Source organism: Myotis daubentonii, chromosome 13, assembly GCF_963259705.1.
Source record: "Myotis daubentonii chromosome 13, mMyoDau2.1, whole genome shotgun sequence".
NCBI classification, from domain to species: Eukaryota; Metazoa; Chordata; class Mammalia; order Chiroptera; family Vespertilionidae; genus Myotis; species Myotis daubentonii.
In genome coordinates this window covers 16,753,020-16,777,859 of record NC_081852.1, presented here as the reverse complement: position 1 = coordinate 16,777,859, position 24,840 = coordinate 16,753,020, and the positions used below count along the sequence as shown (strand labels likewise).

Here is a 24,840-nt window from a genome sequence, read left to right as displayed (position 1 = left end):
ATTAGGATGAACTGTACGTCTCCAGGGGGAAACTTGGTGTTTAGTCACAGAAGCCACTTTCTAAGGAGCAGCTCATGGAGATGGGCAGCGTCGATCTAAACCTTGCTCTCCCTGACTTCCCGCCAAGGCGTTTCCCTTGATCCTTCTGCACCAACAGCTCTCTCTATGACCATTCCCAGTGGTCAAAGTCCAGCTTCCTAAAAGTTCGCAGTAGGCGCCTCCTCACTGGCGAGGCTGCTCTGCATTTCCCCAGCTGGTGTGCTCCGCCTCGCCTTAACCGGAACACTGATGGTGCTCACCTCCAGGGACGCTGGGAGGCTGGACAGATGACCCACATAGAGTGCACAGAGCACTGCCTGGCCCAAAGGAAGCAGCCAGTACCTACATAAGCCACCATCACAGCATTTGAGTCTCCTAACCACTCACAAGAACGACAAGAAAGCAGAATTGGGAACATGAGCCCCTCCTTTGTGCCCTGAACGTTGCATCTTCTAGAACAAGCAGCACGGTCCCTTATAAGAGGTGCTTAAAAACAAAACTGGAGGAAGACACAAAGTGCCACACACCATTTCCCCAGGCATCCAATCACAAGCACCGATCTCTTCACAGCATTTAGAGTCAGACCATGGAATGAACCTACTCTGCCTCCAAATGCTGAACAATTCTTCATTCTTGAGATCGAACAGCGAGCACGTGTACTTGGGTCCTTTTATAAACTTCCCAGAAAACTTCTGACCATAAGCAATATTCTTCTGAGCAATTTTGTCATCACAGAGCATCTTGGGCTACTCATTAGCAAGTGGCTTACAGTTTTCTAAATTCAAAACCCAGTAACATGGAGGCTTGGATTTGAAAGAAGGAACTCTCAGGAGCTGGTGCATCCCCAGCAACTTCACCGAAGTCCTTCCTCCTGCTGGCGAGGAGTCCCACCGCCACCCCGACGGAGAGGAGCCCCCTTTCTCAGGCCCATGCCATCTTCCTCATGGGACTTCGCCCTTCATTTGTCCCTTGTCTTCATTTTATAAATTCCGATGTTTCCAATGAATCAACATTGGAATCAAACAACAATGCAACAGCAAATAGGCTGAGCCCATTAAAGACTATATTTGGCAATGCCATTACTTCTAAATTCTCAGATTGAGGCCAAGAATAACCCATTGGTGGCTTATTTATTTGTATATTTAGAACTGGGAGGAGATGAAACAAGTTCGAAAAGCATGGGAGTCGGCACAGGAATTATGAGCTTGCTTTGGATGAGACAAACCATTAGAGTAGCTTATGCTTTTGCAGAACCTTCAGAATTTCAGCAGTTTGGCGAGAATCCCACTGCATCCACTGACGTTAACAGCTGGGGTGATATCTCACCGGGGGGCACTTTTAAGAGCTTCTTTAACGAGTCTTCCGAGGCTCTGAGTCCAGTGCTTGTGCATGGGAATCACCCAAGGTCTTAGACAAATGCAGTTTCTGATGCTGTGGCGCTGGGGTGGGGTCTAAAATTGCATTTCTGCAAGCTCCCCACACAACCCTGATGCTGCCCAAACATGGACCACACTCTGAGTACCAGGATCTATTCCCAAAGACAGTGAAGGGCAGCCAACAAGTATTTTCCATCGTGCCCTTATGGACCAGAGATTAAGGAGAATCACTCACAGCCAAAGCATTCGAGTTAGAGATGAAAAATAATGCCTCCAAGAGTATCACTAAAGACTGGAGCCAGATAGAGCAAGATTGTAGCTAATGAAGTACAAGATGGGTATCCAAGTGGTTGGGTTGCTGTGGTAATTAGTCAAAACAATATTTCAAGGATCCAGATTTATCAGCATAGTCTCTCTCCATTGATCCAGTGACCCCACTGATAGCTTCGCCTCCATTTCAATGTGGGCTGTGTGACGGGAGAACAATAAATGTAGCTATATTTAATTCAATTAAAAATAAAGTTTCAGAAAATGGCCCTCATTTGTATCCCTAATTTCTATTCAACTCTCCCATTTTAGGACACAGTGCTGAGTGTGAGGATGAAAGCACTTGCCAACTCAGTCCCGTTCTAGTGACAGCAGATTCTGAATACTTATGTCTCCTATCGCTGTACAATACGGCCTAATAAAGGCGAGCCAAAGAGACCAGATTTCATTTCAGAGCAAAGGGTTCGCCCATAAACTTTTGCTTGCTGGCTGAACAGAGCCATTCCGGCCGCAAGCATAAATTGTGCTCGCGGTAGGTATCAGGGTGATGGGGGAGCCAAATGGGTTATTTGCGAGCCAGGTATCCAAGGCAGAGGCACCCGCTTTATTGTGTATTCATTGTTATCTGGAAAGTCTCTTGCCAGCTAGAGAATATTTTTACAGGAAGTTAGAAATGACTTCAGAAATTCCCCTCTGCCGCTCCCGAGAGTGGGTGTTAGGCCTCATCAAAAAGACATTTGGTGCAGAAATTGAAAATGGGCAGCCTATAAATTGCTGAGGTATTTAGCTGGGGGTAGCAGTTTCCTTTTCAGAGGGACCATGATCCTGCCTGTAGGAGCAATGTGCAAAGTACAGAAGCACATTCAGGCTCTGGGTTCAAATGCCAACCTCACCGAGTGCCTCTGGGCAACCTGTGTGACCCCTCCAAACCTCAATCCCCTCACCTGCAAAATGAGAGCAACGGTGGAACCTACCCCCGAGGAAGGCAGCTGGAATGAAGGGAGACATGGGAAGTGTTTGACATAGTGCCGGTGCCAGGTGCTCTGGTGGTTGGATCACACCAAAAGATGGCATTTATTGAGTATGCACCCTATAGATGTTCTATAAATGTCAGCTATCACTTAAGTAATAATGAGTGATGATGATGGGGTGGGGATGGGGATAATGATGATGACGGTGAAGGTGATGGTAATGATGGTGGTGATGGTGATCGTGACAATGATGACATCCCTGCTGCTCACTCCAAGGAACACAGGCCAGTTAGAAGTCGGGCTTGTGATTCATGGCTTCCTATTTTTTTAGCTAATTCTAGAAAAGCCTGGAACATCGCTGGTCATGAGATGACCCTTTGGCCTGAAGGGAAACACTAAGCAGCTTGAATCTGTCTCCTGAAGAAAGCAGTGTTCTGGGATGTCTTCCCTCCTCTCCGCCTCTCCCAGTGGCCAGCAAGTTCACTCTGAATAGGTACGGTGACAACACCTAGGTTAAATATTTGGAGGAAATGATGGTCTCCCAAAATAGAAGAAGGGCCATGTGTGGACAGCACCTTTAAAGTGATGTAGAAAGACTCGGCCTGGCTTTCTGAGAGGAGCCCCGACAGGATTAGCTCCTTCTGGTTCCGGGACTTGACTCTTGCCCACATCCTTCACTCTGTTCTTATCTCTCCTTCTCTTTCCCAGCAAGTGGCTTTGCTCCTGGTTTCCAGCCTCATCTGGAGACTGATTTTGATGCCTGGAGCATCCTTGGTCCACGGGATAGGCATGCTAGTAACCTGGTGCTTGTTCGAACATTATCGCTAAAAATACCTGTTCAGATTGTGTTTGGAGGAGAGGCCGAGCACCGGGTAGGGAGATAAGAGAGAAGATTGACCACTGGTAAGAGACCTCAGCCTCTACTGGCCGAAGCAGTTCAGTGCAGCCCCGCTTCTGCATACTCCCTGCACCAAAATGAAAGCCTGGGGTTACGTGGATTCACCTTTTTAGGGGGCAAGTTAGAAAATACCTGTTGTTGCCTGAACAGGTCTCCTGGGAGAAGGGATCCCATCCCTCTGACCCCAAAGAATTCACCAAAGCATTCCTTTCAACCACGAATTGTATGCCTCCTCAGAGCAGTCCTGGAGGGCACACTTTTCTCCTTGTTGGATTTCTGGAATCAGTTTAGCACTTGTTATAGCTCAGTATCCCCAGAAAGCTGCCAGACTAGCCCTTACCCTGCAGGTGGTATGAGGCAAGAAGAAAGGGAGGACTTGTGACGGTCCGGCTTGGACAGGGAGAGGCCTTTCTGTCCCTATGCTCCCTGGTCATGAGCACTTTCAGTCCTTCAGGCAGGACCCAGGGGGTTGCTGCTCTGAGTTCTCACAAGTTACTCATTCCAGCACAGTCTCCTCTCAGTAAGCCAGCACAGGCTCTGTCCCGGGCAAGGCTGTGCTTGTTAGATGGGCTTTCATTACATATAGGAAAGAATAGAGCGTCTCCATGCACTGCAGAGGCCTGGGAAAAGCCAGACAGATGCACCCAGCATCCCAGCTTTCTCTTGTCTGAGCAGATAGAATCTTCCAGCCCCCAGGGTGGGGGTGGGTTCTGACAGTGGGGTTGGCAGAGTTGAAAGGACTGGTGTCACTTAGGCTGATGAACAATGCCTCTGCCCTGGACAATGTATTCAAGCAGAAAATCCTGCTAACTCTATCTCGCCACAAAGAGTTCCAGGGACCTCCCCCAACATTAGTCATTTACAAAGACGTTGGCAACACAGAATTGTAAGCACTATAGGGAAGGATGCTTTTATGCCACCCCAGAGGATAACTTTATATTAGGTTCATCCTTCTTTCTTCTCCCATTAGTGACCCAAGCAAAACCCAGCCCCAAGTCTCATCACAAATAGAAACCCAAATAGTACCACCCTCTCCTAAGAAGGGAGACGGGGGTTGGCGCACTCATACACTGAGGATGTCTCCAACCACTTTTCACAGTGAAGATAAAGCTCAGGAAGGTTGAGTGATAGTCCACGGTCTTGCTACAAATCATGTGCTAAATCAGTCTTACAACTCTTCTCCTACCCATTCCTGGCCCACTGCACAACTACACAACTGTCCCCTCACACTGTACAAGGGAAGGAGGGCAGGCCAAGGGAGGGCTGTGCTGGCAAATTTAGATAACACAGTGGTCCATGGGTATATCTGAATAGGGAAATACATGCCAAGATCTTTGGATGGTCTAGTCTAATACCTAATCTGAATTCTGAAAGGAGCACCGAAAATTCCCCTCTCACTCGTTCTTTCCTCACTAGTCTCTTCAAGGAGAAGAAAAGATACCCAACCACTAAAATAAATGGCCATCTCACTACCAAAGTTTAGCTAAAACAAGAAATGCCTAGAAACTCCTTAAGAAATGATACTTCCTTTGTCACATATAGACAATGGAGGGACTTGATTCAATCCACTGTCCTAAAAAGCAATGCCATAAATATGGAGGCTAGGATGAAATACAGACTTCTGTTGTCAGACTGACAGCAAAGAGCTTTTGCAAACCAAGGTCATGGGCATAGAGATATATGTTACTTCTCAGTGGGAAGAGATGCCCTACCTGCTGACACAGTATGGAGAAAAAGGAGGAAGTGATATCTCTCACTCACACGTAAATTAATGCCATCCACTTCCATCCTACGCCCCATTGCCTAGTGCACACGAAGCACAGTATTGGGGCAGGGCACCTGTATTTCTTTGAACTTGAAACCCTTATCAGTGGGACTGCATCACACTTGTTACCGTGAAACACATGTGGCAGTTAATGATAAAAACTACAAAATTATACCCAGTTGAAAGGTTTTATCTCATGCCATTTTTCAAGTTGGCAGATAGATGCCTAATTTGATCTTGGCATCATTTTACTGGTGTCCCAAAGTTTCTCTAAATCAGCCAGACGAGCCTGAAGTTGAAACAGCCACCTCACATTGTTCTACCAGGAGAGGTGCTGGTTTCCCCTGCCCCAGGGTTTGCCACACCATTAGCCTGTGATGTAAAGGTGGACTACCTCAAACTCATCCCAAAGGGAATGATTATTAAATATGCTGACATGAAGACAATGGTAGTATCTTGGAGGCAATAATCTCCCTGGTCCGGCTGTAAAGGAATATGGCGTCTATGGTGCTCTCTGGGCTTCTGGATGAGATGGAGTAGGCACACTCCACCCTGTATCTTCCACTAACTGCATCTACCACATTTGGACAGAATGCACGGAGCGCCTATTTGAAAGCTCTGAGAAGTAAAAAGCAGCTGGCGGATTAGGGGAAATGACCAGAATGGGAAGGACCACCAAATCAGCAGTGAGTTTACCATTGTTTCTCCGCTGGTATCCTTTGCAATGACCTTAAGGCAGCCCCAATCTCCAAGTGAGCACCAGGATGTGAGCAGAGCAAGCTCCAAGAAAAGCTCTCGTTCTGGCTCAAAAAGCAGTGCAGGGAATTCCTAACACTTAGAGAAAATGGGGCAAACCATGGTTTATCTTTTTGTTTTTAAATTAATTTCTCACATTCCACCCCTCCCCCCCACCAAGCCATCAAGTGGTAGTGGTAGCAGTAGCAGCAGCAGCAGCAGAGATGGCGGCGGAGGCGGGAATGGGAGCTGGAAGGAGGTAGGAGAACCTTCTCTGGCTAGAGGATTTGAGGCCCCAAGAGAGTGGGGCAAAGCCCTGTTATTTTCTTTTAAAAAATATGTTATTACTTTAATAGAGAGAGGAAGAGAGAGAAAGAGAGAGGAAGAAACAAAGATGTGAAAGAGATACATGGATCCATTGCTTCCCATCGACCGGAGATTGAACCCACAAGCTGGGCACGGGCCCTTACCGGGAATTGAACCTGGGACTTTTTGATGCATGGAACAATAATGCTCAACCAACTTAGCCACACTGGCCAGGGCAGTCATGTTGATTTTTATCTCTCTTTGTCCTCCCATTGGTTGTCCCCAGTTACTAAAATAGCAAAGCAACATTTTTTAAAGCCCCAGATCTTTGGTCAGAATATCAAAAAGGAAAACCCCATGAAATTGAAAGTTCCCTGGAGACCACAGAGAAAGAGGACTTGGAAAAGTAGCCCCTTATGATTGATTATGAATTTCTTGGCCCACCCTGAGCTGTGTACATGAATGGAACTGACCTTACACAGCATAGATAAATTTTGAGAACTAAACTATAACATAGTCTATGGCCCAGTCTAAGACGGATATGGGACGGATTCAAAGAGCAATGCCAATGCTTTGAAAACCCAACTACCATTGGTATCACATGCCATAGAAGCTTGGTCAGAACTTGCAGCCTAAAATCAAACAGGACAATTTTGTGCCAAAATAAAATTATCGACATTTTTGTAAGATTTATACAAGACTCAGAGTTGCATAATAAAATAATCAAGATGTTCAGGATATAATCAAAAAATTACTTGGCATAGGAATAATCAGAAAATATCTCAACTTGCATCTAAAGCCTAGATGGCACAGATATTAGAACTGTCTAACTAAGGGCATTAAAGCTATTATAAAAATGTTTCAATAACTAAATGAGAACACTTTTATAAAGAATTGAAAGATAGGAAGCCTTAGTAAAGAAACAAGATAAAATGAAGAATTATATGGAAATTCTCAAATTGAAAATACAATAATTAATGTACTAGGTGTACTGGTTAATAATGCGGATTTTTTCAATAGATGGAGTTACACACGTCAATATATATGTGATTTGATATGTATGCTATTTTGTTGTATTGACAACAAGCTTCAAAACTTAATATGTCAAATTTGCTGAAGGTGTTAACATCATATTTTTACACTTAAAAATGTCGAATTTCATGCCAAAAAGTGAACATTTGTGGGAAGTTTATAATTCATTACTTTATTTTGAAGAAAAGTGCTCCTGAAAGTTATCATATACTTCAGGAAGCTTATGGTGAACATGCTCCATCTCAAGATACTTGTGAACACTGGTTTAAACGCTTTAAAGTGATGATTTTGATGTGAAAGACAAAGAACGTCCAGGTCAACCAAAGAAGTTTGAAGACCAACAATTACAAGCATTATTGGATAAAGATGCGTGTCAAACTCAAAAACAACTTGCAGAAAGATTAAACATTGCTTGGAAAACAATTTCTAATCCTTTACAATCAATAGGAAAGATTTTAAAGGAAGGAAAATGGGTGCCACATCAATTGAACGAAAGACAAATGGAAAACCGAAAAGTCATCAGTAAAATGTTGCTTCAACAGCATGAAAGGAAGTCTTTTTTGTATCGAATTGTGACTGGCAATAAAAGTGGATTCATTTTGAGAATCCCAAATGCACAAAATCGTCAATTGATCCATGTCAACCATCAACATCAAATGCAAGGCCAAATTGCTACGGAAAGAAGACAATGCTCTGTATTTGGTGGGATCAGGAAGACAATGTTCTGCGTTTGGTGATGTATTATGAGCTTCTAAAACCAGGTGAAACTGTTAATACTGATTGCTCCCGACTACAAATAATCAATATGAACCAAGCTTTGATTGTGAAATGACCAGAATGTTCCAGAAGACACAGCAAAGTAATTTTGCTTTATGATGACGCTCCATCACACACTTCAAAACTGGTTAAAGACACATTAAAAGATCTTGCCTGGGAAGTATTAACCCACCCACTGTATCCATCAGACCTTGCTCCTTCAGATTATCACTTGTTCTGATAGATGGCACACGCACTTTCTGAGCAGCACTTCAAAACATATGAAGAAGTGGCCTCTTGCAGTCTGGGACCCCTTGGGGGATGACCACTTGCGGGCTTAGGCCTGCTCCCCAGGGGATTGGGCCTAAGATGGCAATCAGACATCCCTCTGGCAGCCCGGCAGCCCTCGGGGGAGGTCCACTTGCCAGCGGGGAGCAGGTCTAAACTGCAGTCGGACATCCTTAGCGCTGCTGAAGAGGCAGGAGAGGCTCCCACCACCACCGCTGTACTGGCAGCCATCAGCCTGGCTTGTGGCTGAGCAGAGCTCCCCCGTGAGAGCAAACTGACCATCAGAGGGCAGCTCCTGAATTGAGCATCTGTCCCCTGGTGGTCAGTGTGTGTCATAGTGACCAGTCATTCCCAGTGGTTCTGCTGTTAGGGTCAGTTTGCATTTTACCCTTTTACTATATAGGATAGAGGCCTGGTGCACAGGTGGGGGCAAGCTGGTTTGCCCTGAAGGGTGTCCCGGATCAGGGTGGGGGTCCCCACTGGGGTGCCTGGCCAGCCTGGATGAGGGGCTGATGGCTGTTTGCATCTGGTCACACCCCTTTCAGGGTGGGGGTCCCCACTGGGGTGCCTGGCCAGTCTGGGTGAGGGGCTGAGGGCCGTTTTCAGGCTGGTGGGTGACTGAAGCTCCCAACTTCTCCTGTTTTTCTTTTTTCTTTTTCTTTTTTTTATTCTGGGATTTATTTACCTTCTATGGCTGTCACTGGAGCTGAGAGCCAGCTCCAGCTCTGAGGCCTCGGCTGCTGAAAGCAGGTATCTGGGGTTTGTTTGGCTTCTATAATTGAAACACTGTTGCAGCTCCAGCTCTGAGACCTCGGCTGGCTGAAAGCAGGTATCTGGGGTTTGTTTAGCTTCTATAATTGAAACATAGTTGCTTTCGGAGCTGTTGCTTTCAGGCTCAGAGCCGGGCCGCGGCAGGCGGGCAATCTTGGCTTCCTCCATCACTGGAGCAAGCAAGCCTCCTGTTCGCTTCAGCTGCATGACTGCTGGCTGCCATCTTGGTTGGCAGTTAATTTGCATATCTCCCTGATTAGACAATGGGAAGTGTATCGGAGGTACAGTTAATTACCCTATTTGTCTTTTATTAGATTGGATGGGCCAAATAACAGAATGGAGATGATAGAGAAGGGAATCCATAAACTTAAATTTAGATCAACAAAAATTGTGCAATTTCAACAATAGAGAGAAAAAAGATTTAAAAAATGAATAGAGCCTTAAGGTCTTGTGGAATATTAGAAAAATGCCCACCTTTTGTCTTATAGGAAACCCAGAAGGAGGGCAGAAATTGTGTGATACAGAAAAAATATTTGAAGAAATAATGAATGAAAAATTCCCAAATTCCACCAAAGAAATAATGCTCAACCAATCAGATGACAGGAAACCAAGGACAAAACGAAAACATTAAAAGCAACCAGAGAAGAACAACTCATTACTTATAGGTGAACGGTAATTCAAATAATTACGGATTTCTCATCAGAACTAATGAAGCCAAGAAGGAAAACAACATTTTTTTAGAAAATTGATTTTGAGAGAAAGAGAGGAAGAGAGAAAGAGAGAGACATCAATGTGAGAGGGAAACATTGATTGGCTGACTCCTGCATGCCTCCCAGTGGAAATGGAACCGACAACCTTTCCATGAACAGGAAGATGCCCAATTGAGACACACCAGTCAGGGGAAAACAATGCTTTTAAGGTACTAAAAGAAAAAGATTTGTTAACCCAGAATTTTCTATTCATCAAAAATGTCCTTCAGGAATGATGGTGAAATAAAGACATTCTCAAATGAAGAAAAATAGTATTTACCAGCAGGCTGCTCTAAAGGAATTGGGGGTGGGGGGATTTTGTTCAGAAAGAATGGAATGATACCAAAAGGAAAAATGAAACATCAGGAATGAAGAGAGAAAAACAGAAATGGGAAGTATCAGAATAAATATAAAATACTATACTTCTGTTGAGTTCTTTAAAATATGTTTGATGGTTGAAAGCTAAAATTATAATATTGTCTGATGAGTTTTCAATGTATGCAGATGTAATAATGCATAACACAAGGAAAACCAACAAAAAATGTGGAAGGTAAAGAGATCTGTAAATAGCGCTGCTATGAACATTGCTGCTATAACATTTTTTAACTATATATATAGTTTTAAAAAAGAACAAAATTAAAAGCAGATTCATTGAAAAGATCAGCGAAATTTACATGTAGTACGACAGACAAAAGAAAGAAGACACGTATTACAAAGCCAGGAATGAGAGGGAGGTTATCACTACATACCATGCAGACATTAAATGGACAATAATGGGAAATTATGAACAACGTTACGTACATAAATTGAGCAACTCAGTTAAATTAAACTAATTCCTCAAACCCCTTAAACTGCCACAACTCACCCAAGATTACATAAATAACCTGAATAGACCTATAACTATTAAAGAAATTGAATTAGTCTTTAAAAACCTTTGGGAAAAGAAATTCAGGTCCAGATGGTTTCATTAGTGAATTCTATTAAACACTTGAAGAAAAAATATCATCAATTCTACACAATCCCTTCCAGAGAATAGAAGGGAAAACACTTTCCTACTTATTTTCTGAAGCCAACTAAAATCAGACATGGACAGTATAAGAAATATATAGAACAAAATCCATTTGAAAGCATATACACAAAGAATCTTCATAAAAACATTAGTAAATCAAATCCACCCATATATCAATATAAATATATACACATCTATACATGTGTATATACATGTATGTACATATGTGTGTGCCTGGGTATGTGTATCACACTAGGAGCAACTGGGGTTTATCTTGGAATGCTTAGTGACTGGTTCAATCATCTCAAATCAGTCAATGCAATTCACCACACTAACAGTCTAAAGAATGAAAACAACATGATTATATCAACTGATGTACAAAAAGCATTTGGTAAAATTCAATACCCACTCATGGTAAAACTGTCATCGAATTAATAGAAAAGAATTTCCTCAACCTCAAAGGAAGAGCTAACCTTATATACCTATAGCTGACATGATACTTAATGGTGAAACACTGAATTTGGTCCCTCTTAAGAGTGGAGACAAATCAAAGACACACTCCTTCACTCTTTGTATGCAACATCCTGCAAGAAGTGCAAGCCAGCACAATATGGCAGCAGAATACTAGGTCAATACAGGAAAATAATGTGTATTTCCACATACCACCAGTGAACAACTAGAAACTGAACTTCTTAAAGATGCCATTAAAAATAGCATCCCCAAAAGTAATAATCATGTATAAATCTAACAAAAATGTACAGAATCTGCTTGCTGAAAACTACAAAACACTGATGAAAGAAGTTAAAGATTATCTAAATACATAGACCATTTTCATAGATTGGAATCCATGTGGATGCTGATGCTCCCCCAAATTGTTCTATATGTTTAACACAATTCAAATAAAAATGTCAGTAGGAATTTTTGCAGATACCATCTGATCCTAAAATTCATTTGAAAAGCCGAAAACACTAGCCTAGCCAAAACAATTTGAAAAAGAATACACTTGGAGGAATCACATTACCTAATGGCAATTTTAAGCCACAGAGGATTATTTCCAGATCTTGAAACGTAATGGAATTTTCTCATTACATTGTGAAGGTTCTTGGGGCTGGTAGCTCCTTTCTTCCTTTCATTTTCTTTCCTTTGGAATGGGAATGCGTATCACTGTTGTCCTGTGGCCATCTTACCATGATGCATTAAAGGCATTCTGGTTTTACAATTCCACCAATGGAAGGAATTTTGCCTTAGCATGCATTATACCAGAGTGTTGCCCATAAGTGATTTAGATGATGAAACTTAGGACTTTAGAGTTGATGAGTCATAATCATCATGAGGCTTTGAATTTGAACTCATGCTGTAGGATTGAAAAATTTAAGGATGTTAGGATGGGATGAATGTATTCTGCGTGAGGATCAATATAAATCTTTGAGGACCAGGAAAATGGTGGGCTAAATAATGACCCCTAAGGATAACCATGCCCTAATCCTGGGAACCTGTGACTGTCTGTTACCTTATATGACAAAAGGGACTTTGCAGATGTGATTCAACTTAAAGATCTGTGGGTGTGAGATGATTTTGTACACGCATACCTTGTCTCATTGTGCTTTGCTTTACTGCCCTTCACAGCTGTTGCATTTCTTACAAGTTGAAGGCAAGATCCTCCACCAGCAAAAAAGATTATGACTCACTTAATTGTAAAACTCATTTTATTACGGTGGTCTGGAACCAAACCCCAATATCTCTGAGGTTCGCCTGTATTATCCACGTGGCCCTAATTGAAATCTCAAGTACTCTTATAAGGAGGCAGGTGGAGATTTGACAAATTAGGAGGAAATAGGAGATGTGACATCTAAGCAAAAGATGAGAGTGATGTGAGGAAGGAGTCATGAGCCAAGGAATGCAGGCTGCCTCCAGAAGCGAGAATGTGCGGAAACAGCTTTCAGAGGAGCCAGCCTTGCCAACACCTTGACTTCTGTCCAGTGAAACTGATTTCAGAGGGGAAAAAAGTGTGTTATTACCAGCAGCTAGATTTGTGGAAATGCATTAGAGCAGCCCTGGGACATTAATACATATGCTTTCATTTCTCCTGGGTAGATATCTGTGAGGGCAATTGTCAGGTCACATAGATACTTGACATTTAACATGCTGAGAAAACTTCCTATGTTTCAAAATTAAGAATTTTGATTCAGGAAAGACAGTATCAAGAAAATTAAAACACAGGCTACCGACTGGGAGAAAATATTTACAAATCCCATCTCCAACCAGATAGCCAGAATATATGAGACACTTTTAAACTCGAAGTTAAAACCAGACAGCATCATTTAAAAAGTGGTCCCAACACCGATCACAGTAAATGCCGGTGAGGATGTGGAACAACAGCAGCTCACTTGTTGCTGGTGGAACTGCAAATTAGGACTGTCATTTAGGAAGACAGTTGGGTGGTTTCTTTCAAAACTAAACATAGTTTTACCATATGATCCAGCAATCAAACTCCTTGGTGTCTACCCAAAAGATTTGAAAACTTATGTACACACAAAAACCTGCACATGGAGGTTTATAGCAGTTTTATTCATTATAGCCCAAATGTGGAAGCAACTAAGATGTCCTTCAATAGGGGAACTGATGAAAAAACTGTGGCTCATCCAGACAATGGAATATTATTAAGTGCTAAAAAATGAACTATCAAGCCATAAAAAGACATGGAAGAACCGGAAAACCATATTACTACGTGAAAGAAACCCATCTAATAAGACTACATATGATTGATTATATATATAAATCATACATAATAATTCCAAGTATATGACATTCTGGAAAAGACAAAGCTTATGGAGAGAGTAAAAAGATCATTATTTGCCAGGGATTAGGGGAAAGAGGGTTCATCAATTGCTCAGTTGTTAAAGAATGTTGATGTTGATAATGGGTAAGCTATGTCGGTGTGAGTGCAGGGGGTTATGGGAAATCTCTGTACCTCCACTTAATTTTCTTGTGAACCTAAAACTGCTTAAAACAACAAAGCCTATAACAAAAATAGGCCATACACTTCACAAAAGGATACACAGATGACAAATAAGCATAAGATGAGATGCTCAACATCATTAGCTATTAGGGGAATACATATTAAAACCACAATGAGATACCACTACACACACACTTGAGTGACTAAAATTAAAGATACTAACAATACCAAGTGTTGACAAGAATGCAGAGCAACAAGAACTCTCATACATTGTTGGTGTGAATCATAAGTGGCACAGCCATTTCTGAAAAAACGTTTGCGGTTTCTTTTAAAATTAAACACTTATCCTACAATCCAATGATTCTACTTCTAAGTATTTGCCTTGGAGAAATTAAAACTTATGTCCATATAAATTTCTATACAAATGTTTTATCAGCTCTATTCATATTCACCCCAAACTGAAAGCAACTTCAAAGCCATTAAATGAATGAATGGTAAACAAACCAAGGCAAGTCTATAAAATGCCATCATTTTCAGCAGTAGAAAGGAGTGAAATATTGATACACACAATAATCTGGATGGATCTCAAGGGAATGATACTAACTGAAAAGGCCAGTCTCAAAGGTTATATATTGTATGATTCCATTTGCAAGACATTTGCAAAAAGACAAAAGTATATTGAGAGAGCACAAATAGTGATTGTCAGGGGATGGGGGTCAGGGGTGCAGCAAGGCTATGACTACAAAGTGGAGTCACTGAGACTGATCTATGTTCTGAGTCTGGTAGTGGCCAGATTCATGTGTTAAAATGCAGAAAAGTTTGTACCCATACATACAGTTTAATATAAGGTAAAATTAAAGAAGGAGATGCAGTATCTGGACAACTAAAATTACTTTTGAATCTTTTGCTCTACAGATGAGGAAGGTCAGGAACGACACCTACTTTAAGCATTTTCCTATAAAGGAAAATGGCCAGAAGAAATTCTAGGTGAATGGAACTGGACTTCTCTACTAATCTCTAGAGGACATCAATTCAGTGCCCCACTCCCTGTGCCCAAATTGTTTGAGTTACTATAATACTTTATGATGATCGGAAGATGCCTGCAAAGATTAAGGTTAGCTCTACCTTCCCTCTGAGAAATGTTCCTTTCTTCCTGTTATCATCACTGTTTAACCCTCTAGATCTCACGCCTTCTTTACTGAGACCTCCCTGTGTTGGAAACACACCATCCTGCATTCTGACCCACTCGTTCCTTCTCTCAGATGGTCAGGACTAAGGTCTTTTAGATTTCTTACATTCATCTTCAACAAATAGGTCATCACCCCCTCGCTGCTCAGTGGCAGCACTGACTGGAGCAGCAAATTCTCCCACGTGGCAAGGCATTGTGGTCTAGGGAAGACAGGCAGCCTAGTTCTTTTCAGGTTAAGGCACCAAGAAGGGAATGATCCACTTTCTACCTTGGCAATGCTTCTTAATTTCTCTGCCATGCAGTTTGATATGGTTGGGTAAACTGAGGATACCACACTGTCAGGTACTGAAAAGTGATCTCTATTATTAGAAGCCTTGAATACAAAACCAAGCAGTGTTTCTATTTGAAGCATTCATAGAGGAAGCAATGTGTAATAGCAGGCGAAGCTCTGAGCTAAGAGCATAGTAGATTCTGGCCCTCGCACTACCATTCCCCATACAGCTGTGCAACGAGAAGCCAGTCATCCTATCCTCCCATTTCCTCTTCTCCCATTTCCTTCCCTCTACAGATGAGGGAGGTCAGAAACAACAGCTACTTCGCATTGGCACATCTTATAAACTATAACGTGATATACACACTTAGGTACTAGTATCATTTGAAAATTCTTGATAAAATACCCACTGTATCAAATCAGTGGTAATTCCTTATTTTGCATCTACCCTAGGGATGTAGAATAATCATCTCAAAGGAATTCAAAGGTTCCTCATCCTTGTTGTGGGAATAGGTTACCCTTGGCATCCTTTAGAGCAGTGGTCGACAAACTCATTAGTCAACAGAGCCAAATATCAACAGTACTTCTTCAAAATAGACTCGCCCAGGCCGAAAACCAACTTCTGCGCATGGGCCACGAAGTTTCAATCGCACTGTACGTGTGCGCGCACGTGGTGTCTTGTGGAAAGCCACACTCAAGGGGCCAAAAAGCCGCATGTGGCTCTCGAGCCGCAGTTTGCTGACCACGGCTTTAGAGCATGATAACCCATAAATATTATAATAAGGGAACCTAAGATTTTATTCCTAATGGCTTAATAGCATTTTGAGATTTGGCTTGAAAAATCACAGACGGTGAGTGGCACCAATAATACCTAAGTTAGAAATAGGAAGTGGTCCAGCCAGGAGGACTCAGCCTGTGGACACGCAGGTGTGCTCAGAAATGCAGGCAATTAGGTAAAGGCCGATAATCCCTGAAAGAGCCCATTTTGATGTTTGGCCAGAGGCTTGGCCAAGAGGGCGTTGTGCCACATGAATGACAATATCCTGGCAGCTGACAGGGGCTGGGGTGAGTGGCAGCCTCTGGATTTCATGGTGCGTGCTGGTCACTGTGGCGTCTGCTCCGTCCTCATGGGCACCGGCTGTGGTAAGTTATGTAATCTTTCTGGCTACCCTCCCCTGTGTTCAGTCCATGCCAAGTGCCAAATAAAAGAATCCATATGTGATTACAGCTATAAAACCGAAAGGAAAATATTAGACAAATATATAACATTTTGGGGTTTCTAAGTTTGTTTTACCTTTAATGCTAGGCAGACAGTTTACACAAATCATTTTGCTGCAAAGTAAAGAATAATGAGTTAAATGTGTTCCCTGTCACCATCAATCATGTACATTTGCCTTTGATTGACCAAACACATAAGACACATGAAATGACTTTCTAATCATGTTAGGGGGAGAGAGGGAGGGAGGGAGGGAGAGAGGGAGGAGGGGAGGAAAGAAGTGGGGGGAGAAGATGGGGAGGAGGAGTTTCACCCTTTTTTGTTTTATCCAGAAATCCCATTGACATTTTCTGGCAATCTTCTAACATGCGGTACGGGCTTCTCTTTGCTAATAATGTTTGCCTTGAGAATTTGTAAAGGTCTGAGAACTGTTTAATTCAATGTTCTAGAAATTACCAGGGCCAGAGGGGAACGGAATCCCTGTTAATAGTTCATGGATTAAGTCTCTCTTCATTTGAAACCGTGTTCAGGGAAGTGCTTTCCCTTTGGTAGGCGTTAGTCATTAGGGCAGCGCGGGCAGCACAGGGGAGGCAAGAGAGCCACTGAGAGCAGATTCAAGGGGAAGAAAAGAAGGTGCTCAATGATGTCCGCCTGGATGGGACACTGAGGTTTAGCAGGTTCATTTCAAGGCAAGCGTTTCTATTATGATTTGTGAATTCCAGCAGCACCCTGCCTGGATTTTCTGCCACTCAGAATGGTTTATAACCAACTCTAACCAGCCACCACACGTCCTCGCCAAGGATTATAGCGCTTTGAATTCCAAGTTTCATGGAGTCAAAGTTTCATGGAGCCAAGTTTCATGTAAGTGTACATGGAGTCAAAGCTCTTCCGTCTGGCAAGAGAGCCATGCACAGTAGCAGAAGAAGACGTTTCAGCACCCAAATCACCCCAAGTATAAGTTGCTGGTCCGGGCCCCACCCAGCTGTCTGTATCAAAGACAGGCCAGGCTGGGCTGAGGCCAATGTACGCCTTTATTCAACAGCACTGAGGCCCTGTCATGAGTCGGGGGCTGTGCTAGATGCTGGGACTTCCCAGTGCTCACACAGTTCCACGGAAAAGAGGCAATGACAGAAAGTGCCATTGAGGGCAAAGCCTGCGGGAGTGCAGCTCAGGATGTGATGTATGCGATGTGGAGGGGACAGTGATGCAACTTTTAAAAATGCAGTTCCTTATACTCTGGTTTCTCTTCAGATCGCATAAATCTTTCGCCTTTTACTAAAAATGCAGTTCCAATATTTTCCACACGGAAACCTCATTCGCCCCACGAAACAAAGAACATCTAGGTCCTTCCTAGAGAATGTGAATTAGTGCGTTTCCTCCCTGTAGGGGCCTCAGAAGCCCCAGAGCAATGCAGGAGCGTATTCACTTTCTTCCTGATTTCCCTGCACTTGCCAGGAAAACTGGAATCATAAAGCAGCCCCTTAGTAGAGGTGCGCCATCTTCATAAACTGGAGAAGTCGGCTGCGGAGATGCCAATTCTCCCCACACAGCCCCGAGCAGACCCTGGCACACCGGCGCCTGACACGAAAAGGGGCTCCTGGGGCCCCAATGATGTGCCGTTTCTGACTCTGGGTCCTGGTTCTCTAGGTGTTGGCTTTGTGGATATTTAACCAGCTGTCCACTTATTAGATGCACACTTTATGTTTGTATCTTATGTGTCAATTAAAAGTTTGTTTTCAATCCCTTTTCTAAAACTTATTTCTAATGTTTTGGAGAGAGGTCTCACCGAGAACTTAACACTGAGCAGGCCTGAGGCTTTGATAGCAGGAAGCCATGCAGCTCCCAGGGGAAGCGCATTCCAGCCAGAGGGAGAAGCCAGCACAAAGCCCTGGGCCAGCTGAAGGGAGTGTGACCCACTGAGGAGTAGGAGAGGCCGGTGAGGCCACCGAAACCTCAAGGCCTTTGCAAGGACTTTGTTCTGGTAAGTGGGATGCCTGGAGAGGTTTATGCGGGGATGACGGGGTTTGACTCATGCTTCAGAAGGCTGTTCTGCCTGCTTTATTGGAGACAGACAGGAGGGCAGGAAGGGGTAAGGTCCGAGCATGGAGACCAGTTACAAGGCTGATGCGCTAGGAGATAATGGGTGGTGGTTTGGAGCTGATAGTGAGTACATAGGTGATGAGAAGTGCTCAGATTCTGGGCATATTTTGAAAGTCGAACCAAGAGGATTTCCTGCTGAAGGGAATGTGGTACAGGAGAAAAAGAAAGGGGTCAAGGGTGACTGCAAAGTTTTTAGTCTGAGCAATGGATGATGGCATAGCCAACGGTGCAATGGGAGGAAACAGGTTTATAGTCAACAGGGATTCTATTCTGGATGAAGTAAGTCTGAGAGATGAGAAATTCAAATAGAGATATGGAGTTGCAGGTGAATAGATGATACTGGGTTCAAGAAATAGGTCTGGATGGAGATGGAAGCGTGGGTTTCATCTATATATCTAGAAGCTAAGAGGATAAATGAGATTACGAAGGAAGTGAGTATAATTGTATTGGGAGCCACTTTCCACTGATGAGGATATTTGTAGAGGTCCATTGTAGGGACACCATCTGTGATTAGGGTGACATTGTCTGTGTGTGGAATAAGCAACAACTGCGTCTCACTATCTAACTCCCATCACGTGTGTTTACTTTGCCAGACAAACCCTCTATCCTGGCATTGGTGTTCCCTCCTGGAAGTTGAAAGCCACCTTGGTCCCCGCCTTACCAGTCGGAGCCCTGATCCCACTTCAGAGAGCCCTTCATCGGCCTCCCCGCCGCCACACAGAGTGGAGCCCTGCTTCTAGCAGACCTCCCTCACCTGGATAAATTCCCCTGGTCTGAAGAGCTTACACCCACCAGCCAATAGAAATTGCTTGTTGTCTCCCAGAAGCACCCACCTAAGCCAATTAGCTTTACCCCCAAGTACAGCAGTGCCTTACGTCAGTTCAGTCTTGGGAGCCTATTCATTTCCCCACCCTGACTCATCCCACACTAGGCTAACCCCTCATCTGCCTTGATACTGTGACCTCTGCCCTTGCAGAGATGCCAGGGAGAAAGGCCAACAAGACCCACAGGATGGGGCTGTGCAAACATGTGCCCACACAACCTAATTGGAACAGAAGCTTCTGGAAGCTTCTCAGCACCTCGTAGCCAGTCTGACAGTCTGATTAGCACACTGCCTAGAGTGTGGTAGGTACCCAGGGAAACTCTACTGAATCCAGTTCCCATAAAATAAATTACAGAAAGCAAAGATTTGTGCCAAGATGAAGGTGCTAGCTAAGGTTCCCTCTTATCGCTGATTCTATTTCCTCTTGGTCCTGGAACCAGTTTGCTTGGGTTCGAACAACTGAGTTCCTCATCCAACTTTATGCCCTCATGCAGGCCACTCAACTTGCCTTAACCCACAGTGTCTGCCACTTTAAAGTGGAATTAATAAGAGTGCCAAGTTTGGGTAGGGTCATTGTAATAATTAAGTGAGATAATGCATATAAATCACAGTGTAGGGCTGGCACATAGTTAGGACCTAGTATACTTCAGCTATTATTAAAGATTCTTGATTTATATATCCAGCTCCTAAACCATGTTTTTATATACGCATATATTCAAACACATACACACACATAAACATAACCCAAAATAAAAGTATTAAAAATGATTCCCTTGGCTACAATTATTGCTAGGATTATGTATTGCTGAAAGCTTATCTCAACATAATAATAACAATAATGAACAAATGGTTTTTATGTCCAGCAAAGCCACCTCAGCCAGATACAAGCTGAATAACAAGGGATTTCCCTAGTGCTTGCTCATTCATAAATAGAAAATATGACAGAGGAGGCTGCATTGTGATCAAAATTAAGTAAATTTCACTCACAATTCCAAATCTTATAAAATAGGGAAAAATTTAAAAGGCATATTACATCATTTCTCCATTTTCATAACTGATTTATCCAACCAAGAAATAATTACAGAATGCCTGCCATGTTCCAAGCTATGTAAAAGTGTATGTGTATGTGTGTGTGTGTGTATAAAATGGTAGATTAGTAGAGTTAAAATAGTTGGCAATCCTATAAACAATTTAAATGTGCTCAATTTCAAGACTTAGCGTATACCTAAAAGAAATTTTAAGAATTAATCACCCTCTGAACACACCCACCCCCCCACACACACAATTTATCATGTCCAAGGACAGCTAATCCTAGTCAGAATAATAGCACAATTCACAAAAATAACAGGTCAAGCCCCGACTTGTAACCAGATACGTTGGAGAGAAAGTTAACTATTACACGGTAAGACTCTAAAACCAAAAATAAATATAAATAAATAATAAATTAATCAATGAATCTTCAGTTACATTCCAGTGAGGAAGCCAAACAGAGGAGAAGAGTGGCCACTTATTCAGGGATGAGGCGGGGGAAGATAGGCTACCTCGGCTCATTGCCCTGGTCCTTACGGAAGACACTCAGGATAGTCTCCCTTGAACCTGAAGGCAGGTGGTGGGAGATCAGATAGCGGTGAATGAGCAGGACATTCCAGGCCTGGTGGGTAATGTAGACGGTGATAAGTCACAGAAACCAGAACATTTGCCTTCACTCCTTAGAAGAACTCTAGGTTAGAAACTGGGTGTCGTGGACAAAATGCTTAACCTGTCACTAGCAACAAGCCACAGTGCTGGAGGTCCCTCTGAGTGGCCAACCTGAGCCTCCTTCATAAAGGTATTGGCTATAAAGTTAGCGTAGATTTGTTAAACAAATCCCAGCACATCGCAAACTGCAGAAAGCATGCCTCAAGTGAAACAAATTAAGTGCAAACTTAAAAAAAAAAAATCATTACCCCAAAGATGTGGGCTAAAAACATAAACAGATTTCCAAAATTTTACATCTACTCAGAGATAACATATCCAGTATGGGAGTTAGGCCTTCAGAGGCAATGACGTGGGGCCCTGGGTGAGGCTCTTTGAAAGGGACATTGCTGAAGGATATGGATAAGAGAGTGCTCCCCCATATTTCCTGGTGCCTTTGGGCTGGGTCTCTTTTGTGACTGCTCCACCAGTAGCCCTCTCTCTTTTGTTGAGCTTTCACACCTTCACTTGCAGTCCTGGCTTTAACGGCCTGGAGGTTAGTCCTGTGCCTGTGATATATCATCCCTGTTTCAGTCTCCTTCCTCTTCCTTCTTCTTTCAGGAGGGACTGAACACAGTACCTGCTGCAGAACCAAGAAAAAGACACTGCACCTGCCCCAGGCAAGGGGGAGGTGAGCTCACACCCCACCTGTGGCTTCCAGAACCGCTAAGTATGCTCAGGGGATCAAGTGTTGTCAAGCCCCATCCGGTCCCCTTCCCCCCAATAGGACTGCCTGTCCCCGTGGAAGTGCTGATGGATTCTCTGAGTAGGACATGGGGGACCCCGGGGAAGGAAGCAATTTCTGTAAACAATAATCCATTTATAGATTTCCTTTTTCATCTGCCCCCAAATAAAAACAAGGGAAGGCTTTGCACCCCTGGAATGGGAGAGAATATGTACAACTTTCCAAGGAGAACGTCACTGTGGCGTTTGTGATGAACTAAAGGAGCCAGAAGAGGACCTGAGGGCAAGTGCAGAGATGACGCTGCAGAAGGGGGATGGGGGCAATGCGATTCAGGCCGTCCTATTGTTAACGAGAGAAATAGGTGACTGGAGGCCTCGCTATTTCCAGGTCATGCGCTTAGCGAATTCCAACACAAAAACCACGTGAATGTCACAGGGTCAAATGCAGAGAGCTACCCCCAAACCCAGAGGTCTGGCCCTGGACAGAAGCAACACAGAAACATAACCCCGGGAGGGAAATGTGTTTTCAGTTACACCAGGGCCGGGCCGGCCTCTCCCACAGGCTCTTCCTAAATAGGAACTTGGCAGTGGGCTGAGTTGGGCTGGAGGGTCGTCCTCCGCACAGAGGTAAGACTCTCGGGGTCTCACGGGAAGCTGGACAGAAGTTCCTTCTCCCCACTGGTAACAGCCCCGCAGAATCAGCGTCACATCCACTTTACTCATGTTCCTGACAGGTGGCTCTAGTTTCACGCCGGCACCGCAAAATCAAAACATACGCATGTCAATGGCCCGTGTGCAGCGGGGCCCTGCCAAGGCCGGGTTACATCAGCACCAGGGAGCGGAGGCCAGGCCTTCGGGCCTCAAGCCTGGGCCTGTGGGAAACTCCCTACAGAAGAAACCACCAGAGCTGGATGGCCAAGCCAGAGGAGCTCTCCTGGTGACAGTCCTGGGCCTGGACTCCTGGTGCTGAATGGAAGAGCCTGGGAGACACCAGCTTACATCTGGCGGGGGCTTGCCACACAGACTGCCCTGCCGCCGCCATTTTGCTGCATTCTGCTTCCTCCAGGCAGTGGACTAGCAGCCTGGACTGAAGGAGCCACTTAAAGGAATGCGATGTCCTTGCTTGTGAGCTGGGTCTGAGCCAGGACATCAGTGAACTGCAGGTCTTTGGGCATGTAGAGGCTAGAAGAATTTCTTTAATCAAGGCATCCATGGCTAAAGTGATTGAAGGGACTCCAAGGCAATTTGTTCTTATCCATAGAGGAATATATTAACTATAAAGTGGCTAAATAAAGTCAGTGAGGTAGGAACAGCAGGTACGGGCCTAAGAAAATATCCTGTTCTAAGTCAAACAATCCGTGGAGGCCGGAGATGAGAACTGATACAGAGTTTTAGTCCATCACCTGCATCCCCATCCTCCCCGCCCATCCCTCTCACTGCATCCAGGTCCCCCTCCTCAACTCCACCCAGACCTTATCTCTGGTAGTGCGTGTGGCAACAATGGCAGCGAAGGCTGGAGGGCTCACTCCTCTGATTTCAGAGCTTTTGGCTCCTTTTGTGGGACCTCCTGGTGACTCACTAACTTCCCGTCTCAACCACTACCAACTCAGGAAGGTGAATGTGAAGAAATGAGTAACAGGCAGGGCAATGTAAGCCCAGGTCTTGAGCTAACTGGCACCAATGCCAAATCAGAGAGACCCAAACTAGACAAGCTTCACTGCACCGGTCGGCCACCTTGCCTGTTGAGGCTGAGAACAATCCAAGGATAAGGACTGGCGTTCTCATTCTCCTGAGCTCCAAGGACCCTCTAAGTAGGAGCCTGGAACCTCAACCAATGTCCTGGACACATGCTTGGCCTGGCCGGAGAGGACAGAATCAGGTCCAGCAGGCAGGGGCCACGAGAGGGCTGCCCTGGGAGCTCTGTGGCGTGAACGGCTGACAAGGAGATGAGCATGCCCAGACCGCCTAGCTCACGGCGGAAAGGGCACCACTGCTGAGGACTCAGTTCATCGTTTCACTCGCCATTCAAATAACCGTGGCATGTCAGCCCCGCTGGCCTCCTTGATTGTGCAGAAATAAATAAATGAATTATGTTGTTGGGGTTTGGGCTTCAACACAAACACATGGTCTACATTTATCCGCACAGTGAGAGGTCCACCAACCACTTGATGTAAAAGAGGAAAATGATAATTCTTTTCTTTAGGCGCTCTGGTGCCATATGGAATGTATATAAATCATATTTTTGTTTTAACAGCGGAGGCTTTGTTGATAGATAAACATGTGGTTTATCTAAAAAAAGAGAGGATTGTGCTTTGAACAATCATTTAATGGCCGTGGATGTGCCAAATAAAAATAAAAACATAATTCTGAAAGAAGTTGGCCTCTTGCCCAAATCCGTAACAAGGAATTTCTCCTCAACCAAAGTGGTTGAAGCCCGTCGATCTGGTTTGAGTTTAAGCTGTGCTCTCTACTCAACCCCACGACAAATTGAATCCGGGGCTAATGTGCTCTAATAGGACAAGACGTTACCTTTATGAATGACCTCATGGAGAAGAGGTTGGCGAGCATGGTGGAGAGGCCCTGGGCCAGGCAGCTCTGGGCTATGAACCCCAGCTTCAGCTCTGCGAGGCAGATTGCATCATCACCCTCTTTCCAGTTCCAGCTCGGGATGTTTAGCAGATGGGCCTGTGGGAAGGAAACAGTTATGAGACCTTCCTTTGTGAAACGTTCAATTGTTTCAAGTCTCCTCTGGGAAACGCAGCATTGCCTAGCTGCAGGGTGATCCAGGCTCGTCCTTTCTTCCCTGGGCCTGGGTCGGGTGCTGGGTGTTTTACTAAAATCTCCTCATCAGACTCCAGTCTCCCTGGAAATTGCTTCTGTACCTACCAAGCCAGAGGCCTCC

At 44.1% G+C, this 24,840-nt stretch overlaps 1 protein-coding gene across 21 annotated transcripts in view; it reads right to left on the bottom strand.

Moving 5' to 3' along the window:
- Positions 1–24,840, bottom strand: part of KCNMA1 (potassium calcium-activated channel subfamily M alpha 1) — a 704,741-nt gene that overhangs the window by 166,052 nt on the left and 513,849 nt on the right. For all 21 annotated transcript variants that reach the window (XM_059662276.1, XM_059662282.1, XM_059662277.1 and 18 more), the window contains exon 14: positions 24,468–24,623. In XM_059662276.1, the coding sequence (XP_059518259.1) occupies positions 24,468–24,623 (156 nt within the window). The remainder of the gene's footprint in view (positions 1–24,467; positions 24,624–24,840) is intronic.